This window comes from Rhipicephalus microplus, unplaced genomic scaffold, assembly GCF_043290135.1.
Source record: "Rhipicephalus microplus isolate Deutch F79 unplaced genomic scaffold, USDA_Rmic scaffold_18, whole genome shotgun sequence".
NCBI lineage: Eukaryota > Metazoa > Arthropoda > Arachnida > Ixodida > Ixodidae > Rhipicephalus > Rhipicephalus microplus.
The window spans coordinates 6,415,896-6,434,937 of record NW_027464591.1 but is presented as its reverse complement, the minus strand read 5'-3'; the positions used below and the strand labels follow the sequence as shown (position 1 = coordinate 6,434,937).

At 42.3% G+C, this 19,042-nt stretch overlaps 1 protein-coding gene across 2 annotated transcripts in view; it reads left to right on the top strand.

Moving 5' to 3' along the window:
* LOC119178613 (GATOR2 complex protein WDR24-like) overlaps positions 1-19,042 on the top strand; it is a 48,245-nt gene that overhangs the window by 20,646 nt on the left and 8,557 nt on the right. For both annotated transcript variants that reach the window (XM_075883520.1, XM_037429826.2), the window contains 3 exons: positions 1,205-1,307; positions 8,458-8,650; positions 10,944-11,118. In XM_075883520.1, coding sequence (XP_075739635.1) covers positions 1,205-1,307; positions 8,458-8,650; positions 10,944-11,079 — 432 coding nt within the window. In that variant the 3' untranslated portion in view covers positions 11,080-11,118. The remainder of the gene's footprint in view (positions 1-1,204; positions 1,308-8,457; positions 8,651-10,943; positions 11,119-19,042) is intronic.

Below are 19,042 nucleotides of genomic sequence, written 5' to 3'. Positions count from 1 at the left end.
ATTGACCGTAATTTTTTTTTTTTGGTACTCGATTCTAACGCGCATGCGATTTATGAACTCGCTTAACCGGAAAAAAGGTGCACGTTAGGTTCGAGTAATTAGGCTATATGGTGGTTTTGGGATGTGAAACCCCACATATCTCCGACGCCTGAACTCTGTGCACAGCATCTCCGACGCCTGAACTCTGTGCCCAAAGGAAAAGGAAAGTAAAGGCTGCGGTGGAATGTTTTCTCTCTCTCAAATGCCATTCCGCGACCCACCTGTGCCATGCTTCTTCCTTTTCCGTCCCTGCCACGTAAACACCCTTCTCCTTCTTTCAATGCCACACGCGAAGAGAGGTAAAAAAAAAAAGAAAGCTGTCAGGGAGTGTTGGCTCTCTCTCTTATTTGCCGTTGCCACGCTTCCCTCATTTCCCGTCCCTGCCACGTAGACCCTTCTCCTTTCAACAATGCACGAGAAAAGAGGGAAAGAAAAAAAGCTTCAGTGGAGTGTTGGTTCTTTCTCAAATGCCAATCCGCTTCTCTCCGCGTAGCAAAAAAAAAAAAAGGAGACACTTCTTTCTTGTCATGTGCTGGCCAAGCTGCGGCTGTGGCGCATATGACACTAGCAGTAGTAGGGTGTTCTCTGGTAGTAGCGGAGATTCAGTCATTGTCGTCGTCTTTAGAGAGTGTTGGCGCTGGACATTGCTGCGCGCAACTTCTCTTGCCAGGAGAATGTTGAAACCAAAGAAGAAATGCTTTGCAAGCTGGGTACGAAATTGATTGACTCGCTGCAAGGCAAACGTGTGCAGACGCGCATCCCCGATTACTTCAAATAATGACGGATGACCTGTGATTTGTGAATAAATGTAAGTCTTCTACAACTTCCCCCTCATGTGTTAGCTCAATGTACATGCACCACTGCTTGGTGAGCCCTCTGTTCATTTAGCTTTCATTAATTCAAACTTCTTTTAATACGAACAAATTTTCGGGCCCCTTCTATCGAGATTCGACTGTATTTGATTCAGTTCCGAAATTCACTACTCACACACCCCTAGTTGTAAGGGCTGTACCTCTGCTGTGAATTTGTAAGGGAATGTCGCAGCTGTTCAATGTAACTTATGATTCAATTCATTTATGCTTGCTATTTCTGTGTCTGACTGTTAACATGGAAGGTTATCTTTCTGGTAAAGTATGCTGAGCCTATGTTTGCTTGAATGTTGCAGGGTGATGTTCAAATGGCTGTATCGGCCACGATTGTTCTGGGAGACAAGCTCAAAGGCTGCATAGATGAATCGACATTGGAGTCCTGGTTTCTTGCTTACATAGGTAGGCAATGAATCTGCTTTGAGAGTCATTGTAGCATGTGTGTAGTGTGATCTTGTTTTTTCACTTCAGTGTAGTCTCAGTCATTAGTACAGAAAAGGGAACATTGTACAAAGTAGATATACAGGAGGAGGTTTGAAAGCACAAGGCTGCAGGGGGACCTCCTGTTTAAAATTGGATAACAAAAATTATTCAATTAGCAGTAAGAGTTAAAACAGGAAAATGAGTAAATTGATAAAACAAAAGTAAGATACAAATTATTACAGGGGAAGAAAAACATGTAGTAGTTAACTTGACATTTACTTTACTGTATTTTTCTTCTTGTATTTGCTTTGTGGTACTATTGAAATTGTTAACAGATATTGTGAGTTGCTCTCTTGATTTGTTAGTGTGGTGCAGATAAAGTAGTTACTTCAGAACATCTGAATTGCTGACCATGTGATCTGGCGTAATTTTTGTTATTCTTTTCATTTGAAAAGAAACGTAAGAGGATGTAACTGTCTTTGATCATGCAAATTTCACTCAGGAGGATTTCAGTTTACTTACTGGAGGGTCTTTTGTTGTGTAGGCCTCTTTGCATGTCGCAATGGTACTCTTGAAGCAACATTGCTGCCATATAAATGCCATAGATCACACGGTTATTCCTTCCCCTCTCTCCAAAAAACACAATATTGAGCTTTGTTTGATATTAACAGTCGTAATTTTAGTCTTCCATCTGTGATCCAGTAATTCTAAGTTCGTCCCTTATTGACAGAAAGGTAACTGCGAGATAAACACGGTTTTTAAAGTAATCCTGCAACACTTCTACTGCATGGTCACAAGATGCTGCTGATCGTTGGTCGAGGCTACTGAGAACACGCGAGCCAAGCAATATAAGAGACAGAGAGAAAGGACAGAAAGTGCTTAGAGTGTGCAGCAAATTTCAAGTACGCTTGCACTTGGTGGATTCTAAAAAATTTCACAGCAATCGATTCATGAGGCAATAAGCTTTTTTAATGAAGCCATTCGACGATTACTTGGGCGCTTTTCAAACATGCTTTTGTGAATGGGAATAGTCTGCATGCTTCACGTATGATATTAGCAAGCTACATCTTATAGTGTATTGTATTGGCTTGTGCAAATATTCGAATGCTTTGAATTTTGGAACGAATATTACGGTATTCGAATTTGCTTTGACTCGAATTAAATTGTTTAAAATTTTGAAGTATTCGAAATGAACGAATAGCCCCGCCGCGGTGGTCTAGTGGCTAAGGTACTCGGCTGCTGACCCGCAAGTCGCGGGTTCAAATCCCGGTTGCGGCGGCTGCATTTCCGATGGAGGTGGAAATGTTGAAGGTCCGTGTACTCAGATTTGGGTGCACGTTAAAGAACCCCAGGTGGTCAAAATTTCCGGAGCCCTCCACTACGGCGTCTCTCATAATCATATGGTGGTTTTGGGACGTTAAACCCCACAAATCAATCGAAATGAACGAATAGGTGTATATTAATCGCATATAACCTTTTTATAAAAGTTGTTTCACTGCAGTAAAGGTGTGCGAAACTGTGAAAGCACCTTTGCAGGGAAAATCCGCACTGCCGCGAAGCCTTACTTGAAGGTTAAATGAACATCATACCTTAATAATGAACATCATATTGATTCTTCATTTTTTAAGTTTAAAAGCTTGTTACTCCGGCTTATATGCTCCAAGTATAGTAAATTTTAAAATGAACATAATTTGCAGGTTATCGCTTGCATTCTACAGGAAATCATATCCTGCTACTATTCAAAGTTGTTTCATCTTACTATGAACAACAAAAAAAAGAGGCAGTTGCATAGGCCTTGTTTCAATTTTTCAAAAGTAGTGTGCAGTTTAGTTAGGTCATAACAAATACAGTGGACTCCAAATAAACGAAACTCGCTTAAACGAAAATGCTCCATTAACGGAACTAAATGGGCTCATATGGCTGGATTTTTATGTGTTGCGTAGTAAAATTCATCTGTTAATCGAAACAGTGCTTACTGGTCACCTACGGTTAAATGGCACAAACTCTAAACACAGCATAGACTCGCTCAGGCCAAAGGTAGTCTCACAACCGTGGCAACAACTCGAGACAAGCCAATCCAGTAGCCATTCTCGCTTGTGGTGGCTGTGGTAGAATGTACTAAATGTGTTGAGTGGCGTGACCGTGCCTCGTCGCCTGATACCTTCTGCGTTGCCCGTAGCGGCGGCGCTGCAGTCGAATAGTGCTGAAAGAGCCGTGCGCCGCATGCAAGAACTGCTATGAGCTTTGGCTTCTCTCGTGCGCTTTTTTGCTGCAGATTTCTTCGTACCTGCCTATCATTCATGTCTAGCACATGATGTCATAATCCTAGAAGTATGACTGAATTTAAGCTGCGTAAAAGTCCTTGGGAGAGATAGAAAATTATTTAGAAAGGGCGTGTCTTATTATGATTTTATCTGTCTTAACTCTTTCCTCGTTGGACAGGCGTCTACAATATTAAGAATAACTGAGCTGATTTATTGGAAGTTATAGCTGTGCTCAGAAAGCTGTGAGATGAAAAAAAAAAAAAAAAAAACATATGCCATGTCAATCGCACGGAGAACCAGGAGGCCCTAAGTAGAGAGGTGAGGAGAAGGGAATATGAACCTCCTACACAACCAAATTTTTTCATAATTTAATTTTTCAAGGATACTTAAATATTTACACGTATTCACAGCGACGAAAAATTGCCAAAATTAGTCGTTCTGCTGCACCCCCCCCCCCCTTCCCAAAATATCCTGTGTAGCCCTGCGCCGAATGTTTACAGTTGGCAAAGCTGAATATAGCGTGCCTCTGTACAAATGCGCACTATAATTTTCACCTTTTCGACAGTATGAGCTCTCAAAACTAGTTCAAGTCTAACATAGTTGGACGAAAAATGCACAGCGAAAAAAAAGCAGCTGTTTTAAGGGGCATTGCATGGAAACATATATGTGTGTGTGTGTGCGTGTGTGCATGTGTGTGCGTGCGTGCACATATACAAGTTCAATTTCTCAAAACAAAATGCCCCACTGCGTGCCTACACTTTTGACACTTAATAAGAACTTCACCTATAATACTAAACATCGTAATAAATTTGCTGGCTTGCAATGGGGTTATGCCAATAGAATATTTCGAAAGCAGTGCAATTTAAGCTGTCGATAAAAAAATGAGAACTGGTTTCAGTGAATTTACCCCAATTAACAGACAGGCTATATATATATACAACTGGCACTTTTTAACATATTTAAAATAACCCCTTTCTCGTAGAGTTCTTAACTGGGAGGTACAGGCATTCTTTCAGCGCTCGGCTCCCTGGCTCGGTTGCGTGGAGCTTGCATAAAAGAAGCAAAGTGAGTGCGAAAGCATGCGGTTACAACAAGAAAACCTTTCAGAAAGCATTAATTATTATCTTTCGCAAAAGTGGCATAATAAAACAGAGTTGTCACCGATATAAATGTGGTGACATTACTTGTACTCGGGTTTCTCATGAAACAATGGAGCGCATGTATACTTATACGAGGAACAGTGCTCTGGATATAGAAATTGCCGAGAAAACAAGTGCATGATTTAATCGCGGTATTGATGCTTATCTCTTTGTAGTTCGCCAGTAGCCACTTATGATGTAGCGCAGCTCAATGTGCTGCTTGAGCGAGAAGCTAAGTGGATCCGTGCGAATTCCGATTGTACATTTTTTTTTTTTTTTTGTCGGCAGGTTCTTGAAACAGTGAATGTATCGACGCAATTTCGGCGTGCTGCATATTCACTTGTCCACCATGGCGCGTAGCAGGTGCTTCCACTGGTAAAGGCTCAGAAACACATTAAACGCGCTAAAAACGAGCAAATACACGCTTTCACAGGCTACGGCGCGAGCGCTCCCAATGCAGACGCTCTTGAGATCTTCAGTACCATGAAACTACAGCGCCGCCGCTACAGTCACCCACCGGAAAATCAGCCGAGATACGGCACGGCCGCCTCGTTCAATCCACTGCCCCCTTCTGGTACACTGTAACTGTGGAAGCCGAGCCAACGAGTCAGTTGTGTGTTAAGCCTATTTGTGCGGCTAAGTGAGGTAGATCACGGTGTTATTTCAGCCTGATAGAAAGGATGCGGCCGCACTATGCACTCTCGCTTGAAAAAAAGCTGCAAATTCTTCAAGAGCTCGACCAAAGCGGCCTGCCCAAGACAGAGGTGGCGAAAAAAATACAACATCCCGAAATCGACGCTGTGGCGGATCTGCGAAGACAGAGAAAAGATTGAAGGCGCTTTAAAGAACGGGACCTTTACATCTAAGCGGATGCTGATGCGGACGATGCCTTATGAACAACTCAAAAAAGTACTTTTTCTGTGGTTCAAGTGTGCACGGAGTTCCAATTTGCCCATAAGCGGACCAATTCTCGAGCAGCAAACTCGAGAGGTCGCCATGCGAATGGGTGTTGAGAACTTCGTCCTAAATGACGGATGGCTCAACCGCTTCAAAACACGCCATGGCCTAGTCTTCTAAGTAATCTTGGGTGAGAGTGCTGCAGTCAACAGGGACATTTGCACTGACTGGCTACAGGCGCGGCTTAAGGAAATTTTGATGAGCTTTGAGCCACGAGACATCTTCAATGTCGACGAGATGGGTCTTTCTTATAAAGCGCTTCCATCAAAGACTCTCACCTTCAAAGGCGAAGTCTGTAGTAGAGGAAAACACAGCAAAGATCGCATCACCGTGCTGGTGGGTGTGATCATGGCAGGAGATGAGAAATTGTAGCTGTCGGTAATAGGAAAATCAAGGCACCCACGTTGTTTCAAAGGCGTTCGACACCTTCCCGTTGCGTACCATGTGGACGGCAGAGTGTGGATGACTATGGCCATTTTCGAAAACTGGCTATCGGAGGAATATGCAAGATTTACGAGGGAAGGCAGCAAAGTTGTCTTCATCAGGTTGAAAGACTCCAAGCCATCACTCTGGAGTTTTTGCCAGCCAATGCAACGGCAGTGGTACAGCTAATGGATCAAGGGGTTATTTAGAACATTAAAGTTCATTACCGCAGACTATTGCTCCACCGAATGCTGCTCTGTGCAGACAGCGGGAAATGCTACAGCATAGATTTATTGGCAGCCATCTACATTTTGGCTCATGCCTGGGAACAAGTGAAGGCAACAATACACAGATGCGTTCATCATGGTGGCTTTCAAGTGTGAAAAGCAGTACCCCATGAAGAAGAAAGCCCGGTTGATGCCGACATTGAGGTGCAGTATTCAGTGAGGTCCTGCCCTCTGCCCCTTTCACGCTGCTGGACTACGAATCAATTGATGAAAATGCTCATACTTGTCGTGAGGAGACTGTCGAGGAAATGATTGCCGAAGTGCAATATGAGGATCAACCTTCCAGCGATGGATGTGATGACAATATTTCCAGTGTAGTGGTGCCACCAGACAGATCAGCTAAAAAGGCTGCTGAACTTTGCAGTGGTTTTGCAGCACTACTTTGAGCATGAGGCTTGTTCAGAATTTCTGGCTAGTTTGTCAGGCATGGGTGCATATTTTGTGAAAAAACAACTCAAGCTTGCCAAACAAACTACCCTTCACTCCTTTTTTTCTCCTACTCATCCTCATGAGTAAGGTGGGGTTTGTGCAATTTTAATTAAGTTTTTGATTCACTAAATAAGTGTACTTTGCTTAAATGAAACTTCTGATTAATGGAACAGTTTTATGGATCCCCTTCAAGTTCCGTTTAAGAGGAGTCGACTGTATGCGAATTTTTCATTATAGTATATGATACAAGCTATGCAAATTCGATTCGAAATTATTCAACCGAAACCACTATTTGCTTTGAATTCACTTTGAAAATAAAATTCATTATTCGTGCAAGCCTAGTATTGTAATACATTCAAGTTATAGGTATAACTACGTGTCCAGTGACATCTTACTAGACCTTCAAAGATAAGCAAGTAAAATGTAGAAGTTATTTTGACACCACAATGCTTCACTGATTGTGTGATGTGTTTAAGAGTGCGAAAGGAGGGCTTCCTGATTTCCTTTGACATACAAGTAGCCATTGCAAAGATCTGATATGGAATTATTCAACATTGATCTGAATGTGTTCAATTCGCTCTGAAACACACTGCACATCATTTTTTGAGGCTCCGGAGCCCGCCATTACTGCATCTCTTATAATCATATAATGGTTTCTGGAAGTTAAACCCAATAATAATAATAATAATAATAATAATAATAATAATAATAATAATAATAATAGTAATAATAATAATAATAATAATAATAATAATAATAATAATAATAATAATGACATTATTATTATTATTATTATTATTATTATTATTATTATTATTATTATTATTATTATTATTATTATTATTATTATTATCATTATTATTATTATTATTATTATTATTATTATTATTATTATTATTATTATTATTATTATTATTATTTTGAGGCTTCATAACTGCATCACTGGCTAAATGGTATAAATCTATCATCTCATGCAGAGCCCATGTGTTACATCCGCGTTTTTTTACATAATTCAGAGAAATTCATATCTGAACTTCAGCGTGGCTGACACAGCAAATACCGTCTGAAAACGAGATATGACACATGACTGTCCTAGAGTCTCGCTTGTTTTTGATATTGTCAATGCTTTCAAAAGCATTCCAGATAAAGTGGTGTTCATGTTATCATTTCAGACATCACATCGCAACAGACGTGCCTCCGAAGCTTGATGCAAAATAGAAGAGCGCTATGAAACGGGGACATGGATGAGAGGCACATAGAACAGGCGCCTCTTGTGTATGTCCCCGTTGCATAGTGCTCGTCTGTTCCTCATAAGTAGAAACCGACTCTCCCAAGCATAAGTGTTGCTAATCCCTTGAAACATTTGTGCTTTGCCAAAGAAGAGAAGCTTTACGTACACACGTGTTGGAGAACGAGATCAAAGAACACAAGGGGGTGCTTGTGTCATCGTGGTCCTGTTCTATTCTCTTACGCCTGTGTTTGCACACATGGATATGTTCCGCGCCCAATCCCAACTAACTACAGTTCACCTTTCTGTCCTTCATAGCTTCTTTTTTGTTCCCGTTCTTCCACATTGTGTTCCACTACATTCACGTCCCTGTTGCATTTATCCACGCTGCAATGAAACCAGACCTGCTGAGTCGGTTCCAGATGTGGAACGTGATAGCACGGGTGCTGTCACTGAGCAACTTGGCCTCAGTGTCGTCGCTGAACCAGCAGTCCACCATAGTGCACACAGTGTGTGGCGGCTGCCAGAAGCCCCTGGCCCGCTCTGGCTGGCTGTGCGACCGCTGCAAGGCCATACCTGCTCCCTGCGCCATCTGGTAAGCTGCTTGGTTCATGCATGTCTTATTTCATTTACCGTATTTCATCACGTAATGGATGCACTTGCATAATGAATGCACGCCAACTTCAGTCGTCATAATTTTTCTTTTTTTCTCCCGCATAATAACACACCCCTTACATTCATCATATGCAGTTCAGCAAACCAACACCTTGTTCGCGTCTTCTTGCCTGTTGGATCTTTTCCAGTTTTCTTTATTGTGCTGATCCCCCCCCCCTCCCGGGCCGCTCCCCCCTTCCCCCCTTCATTTGCTTCTGTGCACCATTTTGTTTTTCTTTCTATCTGTGTGCTGCCCTCTCTTGTTTTGTTTTTTTTATTATCCTTGCTCCAAGGCATGGTTAATTAATGGTGCATACGGAGAGACATCGCAGCTGACAAGCACACAGCGAGCGAAGGTGACGAAACTGCCCGCACCAACCAATGGTCGCTTCCTGCAAATACAAAAGGCCCAATCACATGCACGCGATTTCCGAGCGATGATGACTGGGTTTGCTATCGCCATGGCTGTCGTGAAGTGCCATTCATCGCCATCACGTTGCAGGTTTCTTGAAATTGAGAAAAGGTCACTTGCCACCCAGAAAAGAGCGTGGCGATTTTCGCAGCATTGCAGCACCTCTGAATTTCACTGCTGTTGCAATTAGATCTTTATGCTTGTTATTCGTGCCTAATTCAAGGAACGCAAGATATAGACTACCTTTTCTACAGTCACTTCTCATGTGAACAGTAAGGTGGTGGCTGTATTTTGTCGTTAATCTTGTTATCGACAGTTCAACTTGATGATGCGGTGGTAACTTGCTGCAATGTTGGTTACTTGCTGCAATTTCAACGGCAGTGGCTCAGTCGTCGTGCGAGGTGTCCACGGAGTTGGCAAAGTGCATCGCAACGTCACAGCGCATACTTATGGGTGAACCATGAGGTCGCAGCGGATATCACTGTTGCAGTTAAATGATTCCGAGAAAAGAGAGCCACAAAATGCTTTTATGGACTGTGCACGGGGCATGGGGGCATCTTGCAGAAGATAGCACCATCAACCACTGAAGATGAATGAAGTGAAACAGAGAAGCTGTTTCCAAACAGTGCATTATATTAAATGAAAGAAGTAGGCGACCTAACTTTTTTTTATTAGCGTATTTTTTGCTCATCCCGAAATAAGTATTAATAACATTTGTCCTAAATAAAAAACGCACCCCTAAATTTGCTTCGATTTTTTGGGGAAAAGAGGTGTGTTAATTACGCGAGTAAATACTGTGTCTAGTACATGCTGCAATTAGAAGGTGACCAGCTTGCCGCGACGTCACGGTGAGCTAGCACGGCACCTTCAAGGCAGCTTGGCTACTTCTCTCTCTCTCTTTTTTTTTCGCTTTTCCTGGTTTGCTAAGTGTCTTGTCTCGTAGCAAGAGTGATGTTTTTGGTATTGTGGGTGGATATAATACTAAGTGAAAAAGTATATATGTTCTGGGCTTTAATTTGCCCAAACCACGATTCCTTAGGATTTTACACTATACATGTTAGTAAAAGTTCATCAGTAATAGAACATGAGTACAAATAATTCAATGACACAAAACATACTTTCCAAGTACAAACAAAATTAAAGAGCCCTGACCAAACTGAAAAGGTTTTTTTTTTAGACATTAAAGTACAGCAGCCAAAATGTCAATTTTTTTTTAATGTGGGTGAACAAAGATGTATGTCAGTTATTGATGTGTGTATAAAGTATGCAGCCAAAAATGTTAGTCATCTAGCCCCGCCGCAGTGGTCTAGTGGCTAAGGTACTCGGCTGCTGACACGCAGGCCGCGGGTTCGAATCCCGGCTGCGGCGGCTGCATTTCCGATGGAGGCGGAAATGTTGTAGGCCCGTGTGCTCAGATTTGGGTGTACGTTAAAGAACCCCAGGTGGTCAAAATTTTCGGAGCCCTCCACTACGGCGTCTCTCATAATCATATGGTGGTTTTGGGACGTTAAACCCCACATATCAATCAATCAATCAATGTTTGTCATCTATCGATGTAGCCCCCGCGCCCCCACTATATCGCTTTCGGCGGCCGCAGGATATCCCATGAATGGAGAGTACAGGATAAATGTTTTAAACCTTTTCATTTTTGTTGGCGCTCTTTCGTTTTTTTTTCTACTTCATGCTTCTCCCGACCATATGATGCTTAGTCAAAACATAGATATCAACACATACTTATCACCGTCTAACACAGGTTGTTCGTTTGTAGTGTCTTTGCAAAACCTCTGAATTGTTTTCTTTTGTGCATTTTGCTTGTGTGCAGCCATGAAGTGGTGCGTGGGCTGTTTGTGTGGTGCCAAGGCTGTGCACACGGTGGGCACGTGCAGCACCTGTCGGCATGGTTCCGCACGCAACGGCTCTGTCCTGCCGGATGCGGGCACATGTGCGAGTACACATAACACTAGCCTTCTCCCAGCTTTGCTGCTCTTCTCATCAGGGTAAGACATAGGAAGATTCTTCGATCGGGGGAAGGTTACCGGCTCTTGCTGTAGCCCGGGAACCACTTCCCGCAGCCTCCCAAGCTAATGCTACGGTGGTAGAGCTGTTACACATTCAGTAGGCTCTCAACAATTCTGTCTCCCAGAGACCATAGGAATTTAACTGTCCGAAGATTTCATAAATATGACCCGGGCAATGACCCGGGCAAGCTTGAAATTTGAAATACCCTTAAATAAGGAGATGGGGGGTACGATGGTGCTTGCTTCGTTATTACATGGCCTATGCACACATGTGCGATGAAGGCACAGTCTTAGTTTACTTTTTCACATGATATCAATGCACCGTGGCGACAGTGATTTTAATGTTTTGCGCGCAATACAGTAGACTCCTTCAAACGGAACTCAAGGAGGGCAAGAGAACGTCTTCCATTTATGGGAAGTTTTATTGAAACAAAGACCACAAAATTAGTGAAGTATGACTTTACTTGAAAAGCTCCAAGCATACTAGCTTTCCCATTTATGTGCTACGTGACAGGCAGCGTTGTGGTTTTTAAGTATCCCGCAACTACCACCTTCCTCTTATCACTGACATCCATGTTGGCACCTACTAGCACCGTAATCCGATTTTCGCAGTGCTTTTCCTCTGCACAGGTTTCCCCTTGTAAACGAGAGTCGTAGTCGGGAGTGCCTTGTAAGACTACCCCATTTCATCATTAAACAAGTCACATTCTTCTTGGGCTTCCTAAATTTCTTGCAGCCTCCACTGCTGGCAGTGGCCTCATACATCTTTGTCTAAAGCTGGACGTTCTCCCGAAACTGCTTTAAAGGCAAGGGCGTGACGCTTTTTTAAATGGCTCTGTCGGCCATTGGTCACCCTGAACCACCTAAAGCCCAACCGAGAAGTCTTTATGGCTTTTTCTTACGAAACGGGGCCGCTGATCGGGAAGTTGGCACTGTGCGCATGCTTGAACCAGGATAAAGCACATCTTCAATTTCTTTGTACGCCGACATTCTCATCCACATTCTGTCCGTGGCAAAGTGTCCAAGCTTCCCTCTGTTCTTGAGTATCCTAAATATAGCACGGACCTATTGACATTGAGCTTTTTCGCATTTTCTGTATTTGACAGGTGTTGTACATTCTTGAATAGTCATTACTTTTGTTACAAGCAGAAGCGCATTGTGCTGCAGTTTTTGTGTTTATTTGTTTCTTTCCATCTCAAATATACAACAGGCCGTCGATCCCTGCACAGCGCACGCAAGCATGTGTGATCGCTGGATTGTCTGGGTTCGGTATTTGTCCCATACATAGTTGCTAGACTTCCATGGTCATTTCCGATGTTAACAGAGCTTGCCCGATTTAGTTTCATTAAATCAATGTAAAGAAAAAGAATGTTCTGATTACCCGAAACTTTTTATCGTTACATATATAGGAGACCAACCAAATGTACAGTACATACTTGAAAATAGGTCGCGCACGAATATAGCTCGACCCCTATTTATACTGTTAAACTAGAGAAAAAAAAAATATTCGAACATAGGTCGACCAATGCTTTTTTTTTCTTTAGTTTAGAAACAGGAAAATCGAAATGTAGCACACTTTTATTTACATAACTCAGCACCCTAATTGCTGCCAAAGCCGTCGTCTTGTCAGATGTGATGTCATCATCGGATTTTTCTCAAGCATCCGCGACTTCCCAAACGACGTCATCCATGTTGCCACTGCTGATGATTGCTGGGCCGTAAAAGGCACGATGCCGACATTTGCACGCGAACAGACGGTCGTGCTGCTTTTGCCAACCCCTAATCAACGTCTCATTTACGCAGAACTCGCACTGCACGGCACAATTGCTCAAGTCCTCGGTAAAAGGTATCACTTGGCTCTTGAAGTCACCTGTGTAGCTCTGCTGACGTGACATAGTCGCAACTGCGCACAACCAAATGGTGGTTACAAAAAGGTGCCTAATTTTTGCAGCTTGGTAGAAAGCACGACGCAGCGTAAATGCGAACTGTCACCCCGTCCCGCTGATCGTACAATGAATGGAGGCGGCGAGCCCTCAGGCCAGTGCCAGTGCGGCTGCGCGCCAGAAAGCAGTACCAGAAGCATGGCTAGTAGGCCAGGGACTTCACGGCCAACACCTAGAGAAATCGTGGGTTATAATCGCAAACACGGCGGAGCGGCTGCATTTCCCGGGGGCGATTTGCGGCTATTGCATAAATAACTTTTTCTCAATTACTTAGGTAATCGAAAAGGAGGAGGGGGGGGGGGTGTCTTTGTTTCAGATTTCAGTATCTAACATGCGTTTGCAGCAGGCACCACTTGAAGAACAGCGGTCGCAGTTGTTGAACGCCATAAACTCAGCACTTTTTGTTGGTTTGATCGTGAATATAGGTCGAGATTCTTTGGTCACGAATATAGATCAATAGCTTGTTTTGAACAACATTTTCGGAAAGAAAAGGTCGACCTATATTCGTATAAATATGGTCCCTTAATAGTTTCGTTTATTGGTTTAACTATTTTTGTTATATCTGTTGTAGGCCCGTGTGCTCAGATTTGGGTGCACGTTAAAGAACCCCAGGTGGTCAAAATTTCTGGAGCCCTCCACTACGGCGTCTCTCATAATCATATGGTGGTTTTGGGACGTTAAACCCCACAAATCAATCAATTATTTTTGTTATATTGAAATAAAGTGATGAAATTTGGCTTGTAGATTTCATTTGTTGTGCTGATATCATAACTGAAATTGGTTTTAAGCGATCTGATGTTTTTCAGTTACAGCACTTGATAGACTCTCATTGTAATCCCAAAATAATTAATTAATTAGACATAAGTTTGTCAACATTTTTGCATAAGGATATTTAAAAGGGCCCCTTCTGTGCGCATGCTATTGGTTTATCTTTAAAGTTCAAGTGAGCACACAAAAGTGCTGGAAATATTGTCTTACTAACAACTTTACAAAATGCCAATTATAAAGCACTGTATATGTGCACACAAATATGGGCAGCTTTATGGCACTCACCAATGTCTCAGAATCAAAGTGCGGGAAACGGAATCGCTATATCTTCATTTGTTGCAAAATGGCACAGAGATGACTGTCAGCAACTGCTCAAAAAATGAAAGCTGAGAAAAGCTCAGTTAAATTGGAGCTGTAAGCTAAGGAAACGGAACTGGGAAGGAAGCAAGCTTTATTTTTTATTGCAGAAACGCAACTTAGTGGTTATATTGAGCTCCGATTTATCCTCTTGGTGATGATGCTAGTATGGTGGCTATGGGCCAAGAGAAAGCTGCAGATTTGCATTTTCTAAAGCCCAATTTTTTTTATAGCATTTGACGACAGCCCACCAGCAAACTGCCTTTTTCTCATCTTTTACTACTTATTTTGGTCTAATATTTAACCATGATGTGTAAAACATGGTCTCAGGATTGCAGAAAAAAGATATTTAAAAAAAATTGAACATTTTGACTAAATTTACCATTTTCATTGCCACGTCCCCCCTTAACAGTGTTTTGTTGAATGGGATTACACTGTAAACCAGACCATCTCGGTTTCTTATGTTTTCTTTTCATCTTTAGTTTACACGTGATTGTTTGTGTGCAGGATTTGGCTAGCTTATCCATGTTGCTCGCAGGTGATAGGTTTTATTTGGGACTGTTAATAATATATTGTAAATATTCACCTGGATCAACAAAAGCAGCAAATATTTTCCATTACAGACAAGCAAAAAGCATGAATTACTCAATTTTGTGCAAAGAAATAGTATGAGTTAAGCTAACCCATGTTGTGTAGGCAAAAAAGTTAAAATTGCAATAAAAATATAGTGGGGCAAACGAATATTCAAATCTGTTTGAATTACCCTAAGTTAGGAATTTTCAAGAGTTTACTGTGTATAAACTCACCGGAGTGCTCTGGAAAGGCTCAATATCATCTTCCGTTTCAGTCTCTCCTGGGCAGTTGTTAACCTTCTCCTTATAAAGCCTCGCTTTATAGCTCTATCAAAAGTGTACAAGCGGGTCGTAATGTTTAGGTTTGATACATAACATTGCATACTGTTTTGTTTCACCAACTCTGCTTGGCAACATTCATTGCAACTACTGCACATTGCACACTCAACATTCGTGCTGCGTGCCGATGCATCAAAATTCCCAATTTCTTGTCTCTCGTTGGTTGCACCCAGTACAGTAGTGCCATCTTGTGGTAATTCTAGTAAGTGTGCACATTGTTCATCACGTGGGAGCGCTACATATGTCGACTCGACATAAAACATTTTCACATAAAAGAGTTTGTTGCAGTTATTATTCAATGTTATATTATGTAGATATTTGAGTACCCTGTTGCATTAATATTGTATAAAAGCTGCTGTGGTGACTAAGCAACGAAATGAAATCTCTGTGCATCACTGCTGTTGTTTCCTATGACCATTTGAATTTATGTCTCTCCAAAATAAGCACTTTGAAACTGAACACGGCGTTGATTAGGAACAATATTTGGCTATAGTTACTGCATCACTAAAGAAAATTTTTTGTATGGTGATGGAAGTTTATACAACATTATAGACATTTTTGTATGTGTTTTTTTCGTGTGTTTGTGTGTACGTGTGTGTGTATGTGTGTGTGTGAGAGAGAGAGAGAGAGAGCGGGGATAAGTGACATGGAAACCGAGCGTTTGCTCTGTTTCTAAAACACCAATCTACATTCCGACATGATGACCTTGTGAAGAGCGTGCTTGCATTGTGTAATTTAGGGGTTCTCAAAGTGGGTTCTCAAAGCAGGCCCCTCCTCGGGGTACCGCGAGCCACTGATAAATTTTCCTTGGTTCTGCACTCGCCCACTCAACTCACTTAGATGGCAATCCCAAGGTGTGATCGATCTAGGGAACCTCCATTATTCACGCCCGAGCGTCAATAATCACATCTTAGTGCTTTTGTTTTTATTAAAAATAAACATGAAAAAAGCCCGCCTTAGGAGGGGGGGGAAGTTCCTTGGCACTTAATGGAGCTTAGCAGAGTTCCCTGGCAGCAACATGCTTGAGAACCCCTGGTATATTTCTTGAGTCACTATAAATGCACAGGCATTCAGTTGCGTCATAATTCGATGTTCTGCTGCGAACTTGTGTCCACTGGCACAAATCCAAACTTCAAGTAGTTTCACACACTACTGCACTAAAGAAACACACACCACACGTTGGAAAAGCGTGTGAATGTGCGAGTGTTTCAAGGGATTTTCAAGTTGTGCTAAATTCACTTACAATAGGACGAATTACCTACTAGCCCAACTACAGGTTTTAATATAATTCAGTTGAATCTCATTAACTTTAACACACTTTATTCCAACTTCCGGTTAATTCGAACTCGCGATAAGATCCCATCAGAGCTATGTGTATTCCAATGGGCGAAAACGCCCAGTAATTTGCATGCGCAAGCACTTGCGATGGTTAATTTGAATATACTGTGCTTCGAAAATGCTCTCAGCACCCTGCCCAATCCAGCGGCGGCACCTGCGACACCTCAATGCTGCGCGCGAAGGAAATGAAAAGGAAAGGACAGGCTGCGGTGGAATGTTTGCTCTCTCTCTCTCAAATGCCGATCTGCAACACGCTCCTCCCTTTTCTGTCCCTGCCACGTAAAGACCCTTATCCTTCCAACGCTGAGCGCAAAAAGAGAGAAAAAAAAAAAGCTGTCGCTGGGTTCAATCAATGTGTGATGGAAGGAAAGGAAAAGGCACTATCTTCTGCTGCCCTTGCCCCTTGCGGGAGCACGGCTCTGCGCCTTGAGGGGGGGAGGGGAGGTCTCTCACACGCCGGTGCCATGCTTTCCCCATTCCTGTTCCTGCCACGTAGCCCTTCACCTTTCAACGACGTGCGTGAAAAGAGCAAAAAAAAAAAAAAACTGCCATGGAGTGTTAGTTTTCTCTCAAATTCCGATCTGCTTCTCTCCGCATGGAGACGCTCTTCCTTTCTCGTCATGTGCTGGCCATGCTGCGACCGCGTAGCGGAGAAGCTATGCAGTCGTTGTTGTCATCGTCTTTAGGAAGTGTCGGCGCCGGACATTTTCGTGCGCAACTTCTCTTGCCAAGAGAATGCTGAAGCCAAAGTAGAAATGCTTTGCAAGCTCGCTGTAAGGCAAACGTGTGCAGACGTGCATCACCGATTACTTCAATTAATAAGGAATGTCCTGTGATTTGTGAATAAATGTAAGTCTTCTGAAACTTCCCCCTCATGTGTTAGCTCAATGCACATGCGCCATTGCATTGAGAGCCCTCCGTCTATTTAGCTTTTATTAATTGGAATTATCGTGATTCAACTGTATACTGTAGTTGTGGATGGGGACAATAAGTGTTAACATTCCCTTTTGCAGAGGGAATTAAATTTATTAATTTAGCCTGCCTGAGCTCATGAGATTTTGCTAGAGTTGTGGCAGTGCGATGTATTGCTTGTCTTTCTTATTCTTTCTTCAATCAGCCTGGACTTCATCTCTGTTTGAGTGCACAGCTGCAGGTGCCTGAAACAACCCCTATACCGTTCCCCCTCCACCTCTTTTTTTCTTGTTTCTTTTCTCTAGTACTCCCGCCTGCCGCAACGACTTGCTAGTTAATGCTCCCAACAGCTTTGAACTCCAGTTCCATAAAATTATGATGCATAGATGTTTTCATACAGTTGTTGCTGGCTGAACGTCTTTGTATTCCAGTGCAGTGTGTTGAGCTATAGCAAAGTAACAGGTGCATGAATGAAGCTGCCACGAAGTACTTGTGAGACTAGTGTCTTATAGCCCCATCTGGTGTGTGAAAACAGCATCGAATATTTCTGTATGTACAAAAGTTTCACATTAAGGAGCAGCCGAACTGAAGAGGTGCTGAACTGTAGCATACAATAGAATATCATTAAACGGAACCTGAAAAGATTGGGAGAATATGTTCTATTTGAAAGGAGTTCCGTTAACTAAGAGGTGAACAGGGGTGCAGTATGCAGGGACGAAACCAATCATATCACAGGCAGTTGTTCTATTTTAGCAGCAGTACCATTTAATAGATTTACATTTGAGAGTCCGCTGTATAGTTTAGCACAGTCGGGTGTAGGGAACGGTCCATGTTATTCGAGGCCATATATTTGCCTAATGCTTTATGCTCTTACATTTATGCACCACGCAGTTTGGCCAACATAGGTATTGTACAGTTGGAGACGTAACAGATGTAATCTGAAAAGCTGTATTGGCTAGACAATATTGCTGTGCGTGCTTTTAAGATCTTTCTGTAACCGGTCCGTTACACATACTACCACTGCTTTGTGCAAACCGCACTCAAATGTTTGGGAAACTTTCAGCTTTTTAGAATAGTCAAACAAGTTTGAGTGCACATTTAGAACAGTATAGTTTATTCTGCAACTAATGCAGCCTGCAGAAATAAAGCTGAAATATTCGAAGCCACATGTGTAAGTGTAGATGCGTCTTACTTCAGATCGGATTACGAACGAAAAACAATTGTTCTCAAGGTTATCGTTGCATCGAGTGGGTGACTTCTTTCTGAGCACAAATTTGCCCAATAAAGTGTTTCATCCCTCTCTGCCGGGATTCTGCTTGCTTCACTATCACAAGCACACCACAATATAACAATCCCTGCATTTACCGCTGCTTTATCAGTTATCGTGAGCTGTAACTGCCTGTTCATTCTAGTGTAAACAAAGATTAATAGAAAAATTGTTATTTTGTAACTGCACAATATTACATTTCTGTTAACTGCATCTGACTGTGCATACATGGTAACCATGACAAATTGCACATTGCTTTTAACCTGTAAATCATTGTTCTGCTTGTGCAACTTCTATTGAACTTGCTGCGTAAACAATGGCGCTTGTTGCTAAATTTGTACGTCATATAAATTCTCACTCTTGTGCAGCGTGTGGCATTGAAATACACTGTCGTGTCCGAATCAGTC